Source organism: Oncorhynchus tshawytscha, linkage group LG16 (assembly GCF_018296145.1).
Source record: "Oncorhynchus tshawytscha isolate Ot180627B linkage group LG16, Otsh_v2.0, whole genome shotgun sequence".
Taxonomy (NCBI): domain Eukaryota; kingdom Metazoa; phylum Chordata; class Actinopteri; order Salmoniformes; family Salmonidae; genus Oncorhynchus; species Oncorhynchus tshawytscha.
This window is the reverse complement of record NC_056444.1, coordinates 15,840,823-15,857,061: the sequence shown is the minus strand read 5'-3', so window position 1 is coordinate 15,857,061 and position 16,239 is coordinate 15,840,823. Positions and strand designations below refer to the sequence as shown.

The 16,239-nt window shown below is 43.2% G+C and overlaps 1 protein-coding gene across 2 annotated transcripts in view; it reads right to left on the bottom strand.

The window, feature by feature from the left end:
• LOC112234079 (high affinity cAMP-specific 3',5'-cyclic phosphodiesterase 7A-like) overlaps positions 1-16,239 on the bottom strand; it is a 38,855-nt gene that overhangs the window by 9,162 nt on the left and 13,454 nt on the right. The window contains exons 2-3 of one of the 2 annotated variants that reach the window (XM_024402066.2): positions 12,596-12,656; positions 2,186-2,275 (exon numbers count right to left, since the gene is read on the bottom strand). In XM_024402066.2, the coding sequence (XP_024257834.1) occupies positions 2,186-2,275; positions 12,596-12,656 (151 nt within the window). The remainder of the gene's footprint in view (positions 1-2,185; positions 2,276-12,595; positions 12,657-16,239) is intronic. The other variant, XM_024402067.2, reaches the window with a different exon arrangement.

Sequence of the window (16,239 nt, the reverse complement as noted above, 5' to 3'; positions counted from 1 at the left end):
AGCAGTATATACACTGCTCAAAAATATAAAGGGAACACTAAAATAACATCCTAGATCTGAATGAATGAAATATTCTTATTAAATACTTTTTTCTTTACATAGTTGAATGTGCTGACAACAAAATCACACAAAAATGATCAATGGAAATCAAATTTATCAACCCATGGAGGTCTGGATTTGGAGTCACTCAAAATTAAGGTGGAAAACCACACTACAGGCTGATCCAACTTTGATGTAGTGTTTTAAGGACAAAATGAGGCTCAGTAGTGTGTGTGGCCTCCACGTGCCTGTATGACCTCCCTACAACGCCTGGGCATGCTCCTGATGAGGTGGCGGATGGTCTCCTGAGGGATCTCCTCCCAGACCTGGACTAAAGCATCCGCCAACTCCTGGACAGTCTGTGGTGCAGCGTGGCGTTGGTGGATGGAGCGAGACATGATGTCCCAGATGTGCTCAATTGGATTCAGGTCTGGGGAACGGGCGGGCCAGTCCATAGCATCAATGCCTTCCTCTTGCAGGAACTGCTGACACACTCCAGCCACATGAGGTCTAGCATTGTCTTGCATTAGGAGGAACCCAGGGCCAACCGCACCAGCATATGGTCTCACAAGGGGTCTGAGGATCTCATCTCGGTACCTAATGGCAGTCAGGCTACCTCTGGCGAGCACATGGAGGGCTGTGCGGCCCCCTAAAGAAATGCCACCCCACACCATGACTGACCCACCGCCAAACCGGTCATGCTGAGGATGTTGCAGGTAGCAGAACATTCTCCACGGCGTCTCCAGACTCTGTCACGTCTGTCACGTGCTCAGTGTGAACCTGCTTTCATCTGTGAAGAGCACAGGGCGCCAGTGGCGAATTTGCCAATCTTGGTGTTCTCTGGCAAATGCCAAACGTCCTGCACGGTGTTGGGCTGTAAGCACAACGCCCACCTGTGGACGTCGGGCCCTCATACCACCCTCATGGAGTCTGTTTCTGACCATTTGAGCAGACACATGCACATTTGTGGCCTGCTGGAGGTCATTTTGCAGGGCTCTAACAGTGCTCCTCCTGCTCCTCCTTGCACAAAGGCGGAAGTAGCGGTCCTGCTGCTGGGTTGTTGCCCTCCTACGGCCACCTCCACGTCTCCTGATGTACTGGCCTGTCTCCTGGTAGCGCCTCCATGCTCTGGACACTACGCTGACAGACACAGCAAACCTTCTTGCCACAGCTCGCATTGATGTGCCATCCTGGATGAGCTGCACTACCTGGGACACTTGTGTGGGTTGTAGACGCTGTCTCATGCTACCACTAGAGTGAAAGCACCGCCAGCATTCAAAAGTGACCATCAGCCAGGAAACATCAGCCAGGAAGCATAGGAACTGAGAAGTGGTTGCCATCTGCAGAACCACTCCTTTATTGGGGGTGTCTTACTAATTGCCTATAATTTCCACCTGTTGTCTATTCCATTTGCACAACAGCATGTGAAATTTATTGTCAATCAGTGTTGCTTCCTAAGTGGACAGTTTGATTTCACAGAAGTGTGATTGACTTGGAATTACATTGTGTTGTTTGTGTTCCCTTTATTTTTTTGAGCAGTGTGTGTGTGGTGTTATATATATATATATATATATATATATTATACCCACGTTTTCAGTCACAATTTGCTTTTACCATATGTAGGCCAAATGATTTCCATTATATTGATCAAAATGAAGCCTTATGAAAGGCTGTAAGGTAGGTCTACTGTACCTTTATATTAATATGAGGGGGTAGTAGACCTTATCTTATATTTGATAGGCTAGCGTTACTTGGTGAGGACATGCTAAAATGTAACCAGTAACCTACAGACGAGAAATTAAATCCTTTATTGTCGACACATGCTTGTGAATGGTTGCATTATTGAAGAGTGTAATGTGGTTTGGTTCCATTTTTTTCACACATGTAACATGGTTAAGATAAAAGTCGATTGCAAAGTTGAAGCATGCTGGCTAGTGGCTTTACTGGGATATTTACAGTAAATGTCAGCTGCCAAGCGCCAAACCCTCACGCGGCACAATGTTCCCTTCGCTAATGTAATTGAAAAGTTCATGTACATTTTATTTCAATTGAAATGTCGTCACACTGCCTCTCCAACTTTCGTCAATGAGAAAAGCCTCTAAGGCAGGTAGTGAGGAATGGGAAGGTTATCATGGTTCATACTCACAGTGTAGGGTGCGGAAGTCGATGCACAGGTACGAGTAGGAACCTTTTCCTTCTGGGTCAAATCCTACCCGACTTCTCACTCTCACATCTCCTAGAGGGAAGCAACACACACATCCTCAAGAGTCATGTAATATATAGTGGATAAAGAGCTCTCACACACACAAACACTTTCACGCTCTCTCAATCAAAGAGAGGCAACTTGTAGACCACCAAGGCTGTGTTTACAAAGACAGCTCAATTCTGATATTTTTTCCACTAATTGGTCTTTTGACCAATCACATCAGATTTTTTCACATCAGATCTTATTGGTGAAAACAAATATCAGAACTGGGCTGCCTGTGTTAACACAGCCTAAAAGAGCAAAGAAAAGCTGACAGCTGAGCATGCAATGCCAGGCACATAACCCTAGTATTAGTAGTCAGACAGGCTAGGAGCAGCAGAGGGACCTACAGTAACCCTAGTATTAGTAGTCAGACAGGCTAGGAGCAGCAGAGGGACCTACAGTAACACAGTAGAGTAGACAGGTTAGTGCGTTATACTCGAGGCGAGCGCTGACAGTAACGTTATGGTACTATGGCACTTTCCCAGGCAATACTAGTCTTCTATATGAGTCATTCAGCAGTAATGTCAGACTGACAGACTAGTGCAGCTCTTCAATACTGATTTGTACATTAGATCAAATCAGGCATACAGTACTGTACAGTCTCTCTCCCACCAGCTTGCAACTTACTTGGGAACAGCTGTTTAAATATAACAAAAGCCCCTTGCAAAATAGCAAAACTGGGAATTACCATTAAAGAAAGTAATGATGGTAACATTACATATAGTTTACACAGCATTCACAGATTAAACTCTTCCACTTTCTCACACAGATGCAATGGCAAGTAATTGTGTGTGTGTGTGTGTGTGTGTGTGTGATGAGATGCAGAGAGTTAAGGTTTTCCATTCTGCGTGCCAACGGGCCTTGAGCTGGGGGGGGAGATACGGGTCAGACCGTTGATTACCCATGTGTCCTGACCTCTACACTAATGTTCTTAAACCCACGGTATGACAACACAGCAACAGATCAGACTGGCCTAGGAACTTTTCACAGGCCCTGGCAAATAGCCAGCATGTCCTAAACTGGGATCCTGCTGCACCTCTTAACAAAAACTGTAATATCCAGAGTCCACACAAACACATGCTCTCAAAGTAGGTCTAATACTAGAGCCAGAGATAACCAGGGGAAAGCTAGCAGCAGTAAATCAATTGTTAAGTCGTTGAATTAAGTTTCATGCTGAAGCAAAATAGCTAATGATTTAGATTGTCTTCAGATTTTTTTAAACTAGTGTGAGGTCAGTAATCGTTTTGGGTTTTTAATCGAACTTCATCTTCCAACATGTTATCCAAAAATAATAAGATAGATAGATTGAGACATGACATGTAGTATTTTCATGTTTTATACTGAACAAAAATATCAATGCAACAATTTCAAAGATTTTACTGAGTTACAGTTCATATAAAGAAATCAGTCAACTGAAATAAATTCATTATGCTCTAACCTATGGATTTCACATGACTGGGAATACAGACATGCATCTGTTGATCACAGATACCTTAAAACAACTTAAGAACTCTTAAATCGTGTGGTTATATCCAATATAGCTCCAAGCCACATGATTAGGTCTGTCTTCTCTATAGGACTTCAGTGTGTTAGGACAATACTACGGTCCAGATTTTGTACCACTTTTTATCTTCCGTTGATTTCGTCACCATAATTTTGGCCATCCTACAAGGGTTAATAAAACTCCATGAACTTTTGTATGGATTAAGATAACCAGTGATGCAAACCTCGTCGCTTTCTCAAAGGAGTATCTACACAATTTACATCATATTTTACACATTGGTCAAAAGATGCGTTTTTGATTAGACACCCTATATACACTGACAAGATAAGGGACTGGACTGCTCGAACAATGGGAATACATGTCCGCAAATGAGGGAGGAGGCGGGATCATTCTAGGCAGGCATTGAGCAAATGTCAGGTCTGCTGAGCGCAAACTTGAACTTTGTGAAAATTCTGTGCAACTTCCATCGTGCGTTTACTGTGAACAGAGGCTGTACCCCGCTTTAAGTTACAGTTTTAGCAGTGGCCAAGTAGCCAACAGTGGCAGTTTGATCATAATGTAGGCCTACCAAGAGTGACCTACCGTCAAAAACAATAGAGAAAAACACAAGGCTAATATGGAAATAGCTGTTCTATCATTCAGGCTACATTCCATTAGACTTTTGAAAAATACAAACATGCAGGGCTTGACATTAACCTGTTTTGTTTATCCACTTGTCCTTCAGACAAGGGTATGACTGAAAATGTTGTGTTTGATGCAAGAAACCACTTTACAAAATACAATTCATTATCACATAAATGATGCTACACTCTGCCGATTGGCTACTTAGCGTACTCAAGACCGTCATTTTAAGATATAAAAAGCACTTTACTTGACTCGCTTTTCAAAGATGGATAGAAATGCACACGTTTTGTGCTCTTGTAGGAAGCAACCACTCCCCCATTGTTGACAAGATGAGTTATAACTGGACTAATCTCAAAACAAGCACATCTACTCGCGACCGCTCATGCTGTAGCCTAAACACAATCCAGTTCAAAGTGAAAGGCACAGATCCATATATGGCAACAGCTATTTGCATATAGGCCTACTGCAGCTCTGATTGGTTATGGCGCACCAGTCTGTGTAGAGTATGGGCCTGTCAATGCAATAGAATCCTACTCCAATGCGCTCTGCCTACAATAACATATATTTCACAGTTTTACCTACTAAATGTAGCATATTTCGTTTTGATTCGGTATATTACATTGAAAGTGGTTAATATTGCATAGATTCGATCACAAGTCCCACAGTAGAGTGAAACGTTGATAGTGTAAACTAAAACGGGAAAACTGTAGAAGATTGAGTTAAATTCAATCTCATGCTTCTCTCCGCAGGCTCATATTTGACACTCACTAACCTCCATGCTAAAAAATCCCCACTTCCTCTGCTTCACTGTATTTTGGAGCTGATAGATTTTGGGACAGTCATGCTTTGCTGCTTCCTCTCTGCGGGCCCCAAAGTATTACCTGGTCAGGTCACATGGTCAGAGAAATCCCTGAGTCCTGTATATAATCTCCCATAACGAATTATATACACACACACATATACTAGATGACTAATAGGGGGCACTGTGTTGAAGCCACCATGCCTCCATCTTGACACTGCTCCACCATTGTAATAAATATTTTTGAGGCTATAGAAATGCATGTATTAATGTCTACATTAGTTTGTCACATGTATTCTATTACAGACACCTTAATGCATACTTTTAAAATGATGTGAGCTAAACATACATAGACCCATATTTATATATAAATATAAATATAAATATAAATATAAATATAAATATAAATATATATAAATATATATAAATATATACACACACACACACACAGTTGAAGTCGGAAGTTTACATACACCTTAGCCAAATGCATTTAAACTCAGGTTTCACAATTTCTGATATTTAATCCTAGTAAAAATGCTGTCTTAGGTCAGTTAGAATCACCACTTTATTTTAAGAATGTGAAATACCAGAATAATAGTAGAGAATGATTTATTTCAGCTTTTATTTCTTTCATCACATTCCCAGTGGTTCAGAAGTTTACATACACTCGATTAGTATTTGGTAGCATTGCCTTTAAATTGTTAAACTTGGGCCAAACGTTTCAGGTAGCCTTCCACAAGCTTCCCACAATAAGTTGGGTGAATTTTGTCCCATTCCTCCTAACAGAGCTGGTGTAACTGAGTCATGTTAGTAGTAGTAGCTTTTTCACTTCTGCCCACAAATGTTCTATAGGATTGAGGTCAGGGCTTTGATGGCCACTCCAATACCTTGACCTTGATGTCCTTAAGTCATTTTGCCACAACTTTGAAGGTATGCTTGGGGTCATTGTCCATTTGAAAGACCCATTTGCAACCAAGCTTTAACTTCCTGACTGATGTCTTGAGATGTTGCTTCAATATCTCCACATAATTTTCCTACCTCATGAAGCCATCTATTTTGTGACGTGCACCAGTCCCTCTTGCAGCAAAGCACCCCCACAACATGCTGCCACCCCCGTGCTTCACGGTTGGGATGGTGTTCTTCAGCTTGCAAGCCTCCCCCTTTTACCTCCAAACATAACGATGGTCATTATGGCCAAACAGTTCAAATCTAATTTTATTTGTTACATACATGGTTAGCAGATGTTAATGCGAGTGTAGCGAAATGCTTGTGCTTCTAGTTCCGACAATGCAGTAATAACCAACGAGTAATCTAACCTAACAGTTCTATTTTGTTTCATCAGACCAGAGGACATTTCTAAAACAAGTACAATCTTTGTCCCCACGTGCAGTTGCAAACTGTAGTCTGGCATTTTTTTTTAATGGTGGTTTTGGAGCAGTGGCTTCTTCCTTGCTGAGCAGCCTTTCAAGTTATGTCGATATAGGACTTGTTCTGGGATTGATTTGCACTTTTTGCACAAAAGTACGTTCATCTCTAGGAGACAGAATGAGTCTCCTTCCTGAGCGGTATGACGGCTCTGTGGTCCCATGGTGTTTATACTTGCATACTATTGTTTGTACAGATGAACATGGTACCTTCAGGCGTTTGGAAATTGCTCCCAAGGATGAACCAGACTTGTAGAGGTCTACAATTGTTTTTCTGAGGTCTTGGCTGATTTATTTTGATTTTCCCATGATGTCAAGCAAAGAGGCACTGTGTTTGAAAGTAGGCTTTGAAATACTTCCACAGGTACACCTCCAACTGACTCAAATGATGTCTGTCTAAACAATTGCTGGAAAAATTACTTGTGTCATGCAGACAGTAGATGTCCTAACCGACTTAACAAACTATAGTTTTGGCAACAAGAAATTTGTGGAGTGGTTGAAAAACGCATGTAAACTTCCGACTTCAACTGTATATAAACCCTGGATTGCTGAGAGATAGATAGATATATATATATATATATCTATTTGAACCGAACAGGCCATGTGTCCCCACATGAGTCTACTCTGTTTTGGTATGATCTGGTCAACAAGACTGGGACTCCCTGTAGTAGGCAGGGCTAAATCAAATTCAATTCCATAAACGTTATCCCCAGTTGTTGTGTGGCAGTGCAGATAACATAACCATTTTGTTGCCCCACCTTTTTCCCTTAGAACAGCCTCTATTGGTCGGGGCATGAACGCTACAAGGTGTCGAAAGCATTTCACAGGGATACTGGCCCATGTTGACTCCAATGCTTCGCACAGTTGTGTCAAGTTGGCTGCTGGACCATTCTTGATATACACGAGTGTGAAAAACCCAGCAGCATTGCAGTTCTTTACACACTAAAACCGGTGCCAGGCACCTAGCACCATACCCAGTTCAAAAGGCACTTTGAACTGGGTATGGGTATGGGCAAGACCATATTGGTCTTGCCCATTCACCCTCTGAATGGCACACATACACAATCCATGTCTCAAGGCTTAAAAATCCTTCTTTAACCTGTCTTCTCCCCTTCATCTAAACTGATTGAATTGGATTTAACAAGTGACATTAGTAAGGGATCATAGCTTTCAGCTAGCCAGTCTCATGGTACATACCAACAAGACAGGAGAGACTGTTACAAACAACCACACAGACAAGCACCCACACTGGACTCAGTAGAGTGGACTCCTGGCATCCATACAGAGGGCCTAGAACATTCCAGAGGCCCATGGGCCCAGCAGGCCACAAAATTAGATCTCTGCCTCAGAAAATCTGATAAAAAAATCAAAGGCTTAATACTGTGGACTGACAGTTGACCTGGATGGACGCATTCACGACTTAAGCCTTATGTGATGGTGAGATTATCAAAGGGACCAGGGATTGACCTGAGGGGTAAACTACGAAGAACGCTGGATCTACTCAGGATTTTCTAAAGCTAGCCAGCTTCACATTCCAGCTCAGGCTTCAACCATACTACAACGGTGGATATGCTCATCCACCTGACGCCAACTCGAGCAGGCTTGTAACTGCGTGTGCATGTCGCACATGGTTAGTCAAACGCCAAACTCTTCACGGAGACAATGCTGAAACATAAATCCGTGGGCGAGTCAGTGACATTTTAAGTTGTGCCAAAAAATATATATAAGTTATTGCAAATTCAGCAGGCTATGGTGTGAAATAAGCTTTTAGAAGGGCCATCTTTACTTGATTACTTATTGTTAAGGCAGTCTTTGGTGTGCACAATATTTTTTTCCCACCCATAATTTTATTAAGTCATAAAGTCTTACTGTGCAGGAAGTTTCTAATCCATTCTGATTACTCATGTGTAATATGATAGGCAGTTTAAAAATAATTTAAGGCCAAAAAAAACATTTGATTAATCAAATATTTAAATCAGTCATCTTCCTCAAATGTAGGGGATGACAGAATCTTTGATAGAGGGAGGAAAATTATTTAATTGGTCCTCAACTCACAGCTCAGAGACTTCATTCAGGATAAATGGAGTTAGCCTGCCCCGGAACAGGTTAGTTCTGAAGGATTCGTTGCCATAGAAATTTACCAGACTAAAAAGGTGAGCCACTTTTGTGGTACCGGTTATCCCGAATTGAAGTCAAGAGTTGCTGTGCGTTTTGTTGCTAACCTTACTTTGCTACCTGACAACTTTACGGTTTTTACTTTTTGATTACAGTTTATATTTTTAGTTTTTCCCACACTCAAGTTTTTTTTTTCCATTCAACTTTCACTCCGGACGCTTTATCTGGACGTGGTTCGTCAGGACCTCCAACAGCAGAAGCTAAGTAGCAACATTACATGATGCCTTCTAATTGCAGTCGCTGTACTCATAATATACAGGAGAACGATCGCCTTACGGCTTCAGGCGCAATCGTTAGGCAAGGGTAATTTCAGTGTAGGAAAGGATGAAACAGAGTCTGACACCAGTAAGTACAGATAGTAACATTAGTATAAATCCCCTTGCACGGTCCCCGCAGCCGGACAACTTTCTCATGGCTTCTGGAGGGAAATGCTGTAGGAATGCTCAACCGGTGTCGCTCATTCAGCCGACAGAAACTTTCAACTGGTTTTCCCCATTAAGCAGAGAGTCTGAGGCCGAGCCTTCTTTTGTCTCTACTCCCTCCGTTATGGGGTCTGAGACGCCGAAGCCTCCCACCATTAGCTCTGACAAATTGAAAACCCTAGTCATTGGCGACTCCATTACCCGCAGTATTAGACTTCAAACGAATCATCCAGCAATCATACATTGTTTACCAGGGGGCAGGGCTACTGACGTTAAGGCTAATCTGAAGATGGTGCTGGCTAAAGCTAAAACTGGCGAGTGTAGAGAGTATAGAGATATTGTTATCCACGTCAGCACCAACGATGTTAGGATGAAACAGTCAGATCACCAAGCACAACATAGCTTCAGTGTGTAAATCAGCTAGAAAGATGTGTCGGCATCGAGTAATTGTCTCTGGCGCCCTCCCAGTTAGGGGGAGTGTTGAGCTCTACAGCAGAGTCTCACAACTCAATCGCTGGTTGAAAACAGTTCTGCCCCTCCCAAAAGATAGAACTTGTAGATAATTGGCCCTCTTTCTGGGACTCACAAACAGGACAAGCCTGGCCTGCTGAGGAGTGACGGACTCCATCCTAGCTGGAGGGGTGCTCTCATCTTATATACCAACATAGACGGGGCTCTAACTCCTCTAGCTCCACAATGACATAGGGTGCAGGCCAGGCAGCAGGCTGTTAGCCAGCCTGCCAGTTTAGTAGAGTCTGCCACTAGCACAGTCAGTGTAGTCAGCTCAGCTATCCCCATTGAGACAGTGTCTGTGCCTCGACCTAGGTTGGGCAAAACTAAACATGGCGGTGTTCGCCTTAGCAATGTCACTAGAATAAAGACCTCCTCCATTCCTGACATTATTGAAAGAGATTGTGATACATCTCAAAATAGGGCTACTTAATGTTAGATCCCTTACTTCAAAGGCAGTTATAGTCAATGAACTAATCACTGATCATAATCTTGATGTGATTGGCCTGACTGAAACATGGCTTAAGCCTGATGAATTTACTGTGTTAAATGAGGCCTCACCTCCTGGTTACACTAGTGACCCGTGTTGCTAACATTTACCAAAGCAAAATTCAATTTACAAAAAAAAAAAAAAATTTTTTTTTCGTCTTTTGAGCTTCTAGTCATGAAATCTATGCAGCCTACTCAATCACTTTTTATAGCTACGGTTCACAGGCCTCCTGGGCCATATACAGCATTCCTCACTGTGTTCCCTGAATTCCTATTGGACCTTGTAGCCATAACAGATAATATTCTAATTTTTGGTGACTTCAAAAGGCTTTCATCGACTCGGAGCCATCAACGACTCGGTGGGTTTTGTTCAACATGTCTCTGGACCTACTCACTGCCACAGTCATACTCTGGACCTAGTTTTGTCCCATGGAATAAATGTTGTGGATCTTAATGTTTCTCCTCATTATCCTGGACGATCGGACCACCATTTTATTACATTTGCAATCGCAACAAATAATCTGCTCAGACCCCAACCAAGGAGAATCAAAAGTATTGCTATAAATTCTCAGACAACCCAAAGATTCCTTGATGCCCTTCCAGACTACCTCTGCCTACCCAAGGACGTCAGAGGACACAAATCAGTTAACCACCTAACTGAGGAACTCAATTTAACCACCTAACTGAGGAACTCAATTTAACCTTGCGCAATACCCTAGATGCAGTTACACCTCTAAAAACTAAAAACATTTGTCATAAGAAACTAGCTCCCTGGTATACAGAAAATACCCGAGCTCTGAAGCAAGCTTCCAGAAAATTGGAATCGAAATGGCAAAACACCAAACGGGAAGTCTTCCGACTAGCTTGGAAAGACAGTACCGTGCAGTATCGAAGAGCCCTCACTGCTGCTCAATCATCCTATTTTTTTTCCAACTTGAGGAAAATAAGAACAATCCGAAATTTATTTTTGATACTGTCGCAAAGCTAACTAAAAAGCAGCATTCCCCAAGAGAGGATGGCTTTCACTTCAGCAGTAATAAATTAATGAACTTCTGAGGAAAAGATCATGATCATTAGAAAGCAAATTACGGACTCCTCTTTAAATCTGCTTATTCCTCCAAAGCTCAGTTGTCCTTAGTTTGCACAACTCTGCCAAGACCTAGGATCAAGGGAGACACTCAAGTGTTTTAGAACTATATCTCAACACAATGATGAAATTAATCATGGCCTCTAAACCTTCAAGCTGCACACTGGACCCTATTCCAACTAAACTACTGCGGATGACACACAGCTGTACATTTCAATGAAACGTGGTGAAGCCCCAAAATTGCCCTCCCTAGAAGCCTGTGTTTCAGACATAAGGAAGTGGATGGCTGCAAACGTTCTACTTTTAAACTCAGACAAAACAGAGATGCTTGTTCTAGGTCCCAAGAAACAAAGAGATCTTCTGTTGAATCTGACAAATCTTGATGGTTGTACAGTCGTATCAAATAAAACTGAAGGACCTTGGCGTTACTCTGGACCCTGATCGCTCTTTGACAAACATATCAAGACCGTTTCAAGGACAGCTTTTTTCAATCTATGTAACATTGCAAAAATCAGAAACTTTCTGTCCAAAAATGATGCAGAAAAATGTATCCATGCTTTTGTTACTTCTAGGTTAGGTTTAAGTCTTTACTGAAGACTCATCTCTTCAGTAGGTCATATGATTGAGTGAAGTCTGGCCCAGGAGTTTGAAGGTGAACGGAAAGGCTCTGGAGCAACGAACCACCCTTGCTGTCTCTGCCTGGCCGGTTCCCCTCTCTCCACTGGGATTCTCTACCTCTAACCCTATTACAGGGGCTGAGTCACTGGCTTACTGGTGCTCTTTCATGTCGTCCCTAGGAGGGGTGCGTCACTTGAATGGGTTGAGTCACTGACGTGATCTTCCTGTCTGGGTTGGCACCCCCCTTGGGTTGTGCCGTGGCGGAGATCTTTGTGGGCTATACTCAGCCTTGTCTCAGGATGGTAAGTTGGTGGTTGAAGATCTCTAGTGGTGTGGGCACTGTGCTTTGGCAAAGTGGGTGGGGTTCTATACTGCCTGTTTGGCCCTGTCCGGGGGTATCATCGGATGGGGCCACAGTGTCTCCTGACCCTCTCCTGTCTCTATGCTGCAGTGGCTTGTGTTGGGGGGCGATGGTCAGTCTTTTATCTGGGGAGTCTCTCTCGCTCTCTGAAATTGCTTCCTTTCCTTGATGCAATCTAGAAGCCTGATGATGCCTGTTCATTCTGAATATGGGGACTGTAGGCAGATCTAACAGTAACTAGCATAAGTTGTTCTGTACTGTATGTGATGTGTATGTGACAGTGGGCAGTACTTACCAAGCATACGAATGTACAGAGCGGTCTGATCTGAGCTGTCATAAGAGATGGCCCCTCGTCTCTGGAGAGGGGGAGGGAAAAAAAGTTTCACCATTAATGCTTCCGAGACAGTCAGAGCACCAGAGAAACATGTAACGAATGAAATACAACAGTTGAAGAATACAGGTAGTGTTGGCCTACTGGTTACTAAAGTCATTTAGGTGAGGTTCATGTGGTTCATTTTGATCTGCGGAGGACTGCTAGGCTGCTGATATGTTGTGATAAACGAATAAAGAGTTTCCTCATCTGTATGGCAGTGCGCGCGCACACACCCACCCTCTATTTATCATCTGGCGCAGGAAAACACGCATGCTGTGTACCCACACGCAAACACTCACGTGGAGAGAGGGCTTGTGTGGTGTGTGAAAGATATGGTGTGAGAGACTGTACTGTGTGTAGAGCACGGCTTTCCAAACCTGTTCCTGGAGAGCTAGCCTCATGTAGGGTTTTGGTCCAACCCCAGATAACTAACCTGATACAGCTTATCAACCAGCAAATGATCAGAATCAGGTGTGCTAGATTAGGGTTGGAATAAAAACACACAGGGCAGTAGCTCTCCAGGAACAAGGTTGGTGAGCCCTGGTGTAGAGGAACATGCTGCTCCAGACAGAGTTGAGTTGTCCATCTGGTAAAACATTAAGACTTAATTACACCTCGTTTCCCCCAGTAATATGCTCCTTGTTACCGTGACGATAGAGCAAAGCTGCTTGCTGATTAGGACAGCAGCAGAAGACACTCCCACTGACTCTAGGCTTACCAAGCACGAGAGATGGAAAGAGAGAGGGGGGAGGAGAGAGAGAGACAGAAAAGAACATGCACAGAAAAAGAGAAAGCGAGACAGATCAGGCATTCCTTCCGACTGGGTCTGAGGGTAAGGGTATTCCTATAGCCAAAAGATAGAAAGCATCGTCTAAATTTAACACAAAACGTAGACCTAGGACAATACTAGATCATCCTATGTGTATATAGAGTTGAAGTCGGAAGTTTACATACACCTTAGCCAAATACATTTAAACTCAGATTCACAATTCCTGACATTTAAATCCTAGTAAACATTCTCTGGCTTAGGTCAGTTAGAATCACCACTATTTTAAGAATGTGAAATGTCAGAATAATAGAAATGACTTATTTCAGCTTTTATTTCTTTCATCACATTCCCAGTGGGTCATAAGTTTACATACACTCAATTAGTATTTGGTAGCATTGCCTTTAAATCATTTAACTTGGGTCAAACGTTTCAGGTAGCCTTCCACAAGCTTCCCACAATAAGTTGGGTGAATTTTGTCCCATTCCTCCTGACAGAGCTGGTGTAACTGAGACAGGTTTGTAGGCCTCCTTGCTCGCACACTCTTTTTCATTTCTGCCCACACATTCTCTATAGGATTAAGGTCAGGGCTTTGTGATGGCCACCCCAATAGCTTGACTGTGCTGTCCTTAAGCTATTTTGCCACAACTTAGGAAGTATGCTTGCGACCAAGCTTTAACTTTTTGACTGATGTCTTGAGATGTTGCTTCAATATAGCCACAATTTTCCTGCCTCATGATGCCATCGATTTTATGAAGTGCACCAGTCCCTTCTGCAGCAAAGCACCCCCACAACATGATGATGCCACCCCGTGCTTCATGGTTGCGACGGTGTTCTTCGGCTTGCAAGCCTCCCCCTTTTTCCTCCAAACATAACAATGGTTATTATGGCCAAACAGTTCTATTTTTGTTTCATCAGACCAAAGGACATTTCTCCAAAAAATAGGATCTTTGTCCCCATGTGCAGTTGCAAACCGTAGTCTGGCTTTTTTTATGACGGTTTTGGAGCAGTGGCTTCTTCCTTGCTGAGCGGCCTTTCAGATTATGTTGATATAGGACTAGTTTTACTGTGGATATAGATACTTTTGTACCCGTTTTCTCCAGCATCTTCACAAGGTCCTTTGCTGTTGTGACCCACTGGAATTGTGATACAGTGAATTAGAAGTGAAATGATCGGTCTATAAAACAACTGTTGGAAAAATTACTTGTGTCGTGCGCAAAGTAGATGTCCTAACCGACTTGCCAAAACTATAGTTTGTTAACAAGAAATTTGTGTAGTGGTTGAAAAACTATTTTTAATGACTCCAACCTAAGTGGATGTAAACTTCTGACTTCAACTGTATAGGCCTAGTATGTGTATGTTGCTGCCTGGCCCTACTCAGCAGGTTGCAGCAGTCACATGAGGATCTAACCAAGGGATATCCTCAACCTCCTGTCACCCCAGCCTAGCTATCACCTACAGACAGACACTCAGGCCTGGGCACGGCCTTGGCTCACCTCCCCTTGCACCACACACCCCCATCCAAAACTAGTCTCCAGAGAGCCCCCCCCTCCCCACCCTTCTGCATTTGCAGTGAAAGGTGGCAGAGCAAGAGTGGTGTTTGTCAGACCATGAGACATCCTGAAAATCAGTCTTCTCGCAAAAATGTATCTAGTTTCTGAATGGTTTGGCCTACTAACTATTATGACCCCTCTATAGAAAGGTGAGTCTCTCAAACACGTAATTGGATGCCCACCAGCCTCACAAGACTACCTCCCCTCCAAGACTACCCCCCCATACCAAATGTAACATATCGGGGTGCCATGTAAGAATTTGTCAGAGAGTGGGTAAGCCAGCTCTACCATCCGTTCTATTGGGCAATGTGCAATCACTGGAAAATAAACTGGGTGATCGCCGTTCGAGACTATCCTACCCATGGGACATTAAAACTAATATCTTCTGTTTCACAGAGTCGTGGCTGAACGACAACACGGATATACATTTGGCTGGGTTTTCCATGCATCGACAAGACAGAACAGCTACGTCTGGTAAGGAATATGTTCCGGGATTTATCCAATGGCATTGAGGAGTATACCACCTCAGTCACCGGCTTCATCAATAAGTGTATCGACAACGTAGTCCCCACAGTGGCCGTACGTACATATCCCAACCAGAAACAATGGATTACAGGCAACATCCACACCGAACTAAAGGCTGGAGCTGCCGCTTCAAGGAGTGACACTAATCCGGACGCTTATAAGAAATCCTGCAATGCCCTCCGACAAACCATCAAACAGGCAAAGCATCAATACAGGACTAAGATTGAATCCCACTACACCGGCTCTGACGCTCGACGGGTGTGGCAGGGCTTGTTAACTATTGTGGATGACAAAAGGGAAAACCAGCCTCGAGCTGCCCAGTGACGCAAACCTACCATACGAGCTAAATGCCTTTTATGCTCGCGTCGAGGCAAACACTGAAGCATTCATGAGAGCACCAGCTGTTCTGGACACCGGTGTGATCACGTTTTCCGTAGCCGATGTGAGCAAGACCTTTAAAAAAACGTGTCAACATTCACAAGGCAGAGGGACCAGATGGATTACCAGGACGTGTACTCAAAGCATGCGTGGACCAAATGACAAGTGTCTTCACTGACATTTTCAACCTCTCCTTGACTGAGTCTGTAATACCTACATGTTTCAAGCAGACCATCATAGTCCCTGCCTAAGTGCTTTGAAAGGCTGGTCATGTCTCACATCAACACAATCATCCTGGAAACCCTAGACTCTCTAATTTGCATACCAGTGTGTGAGTTAAGTTC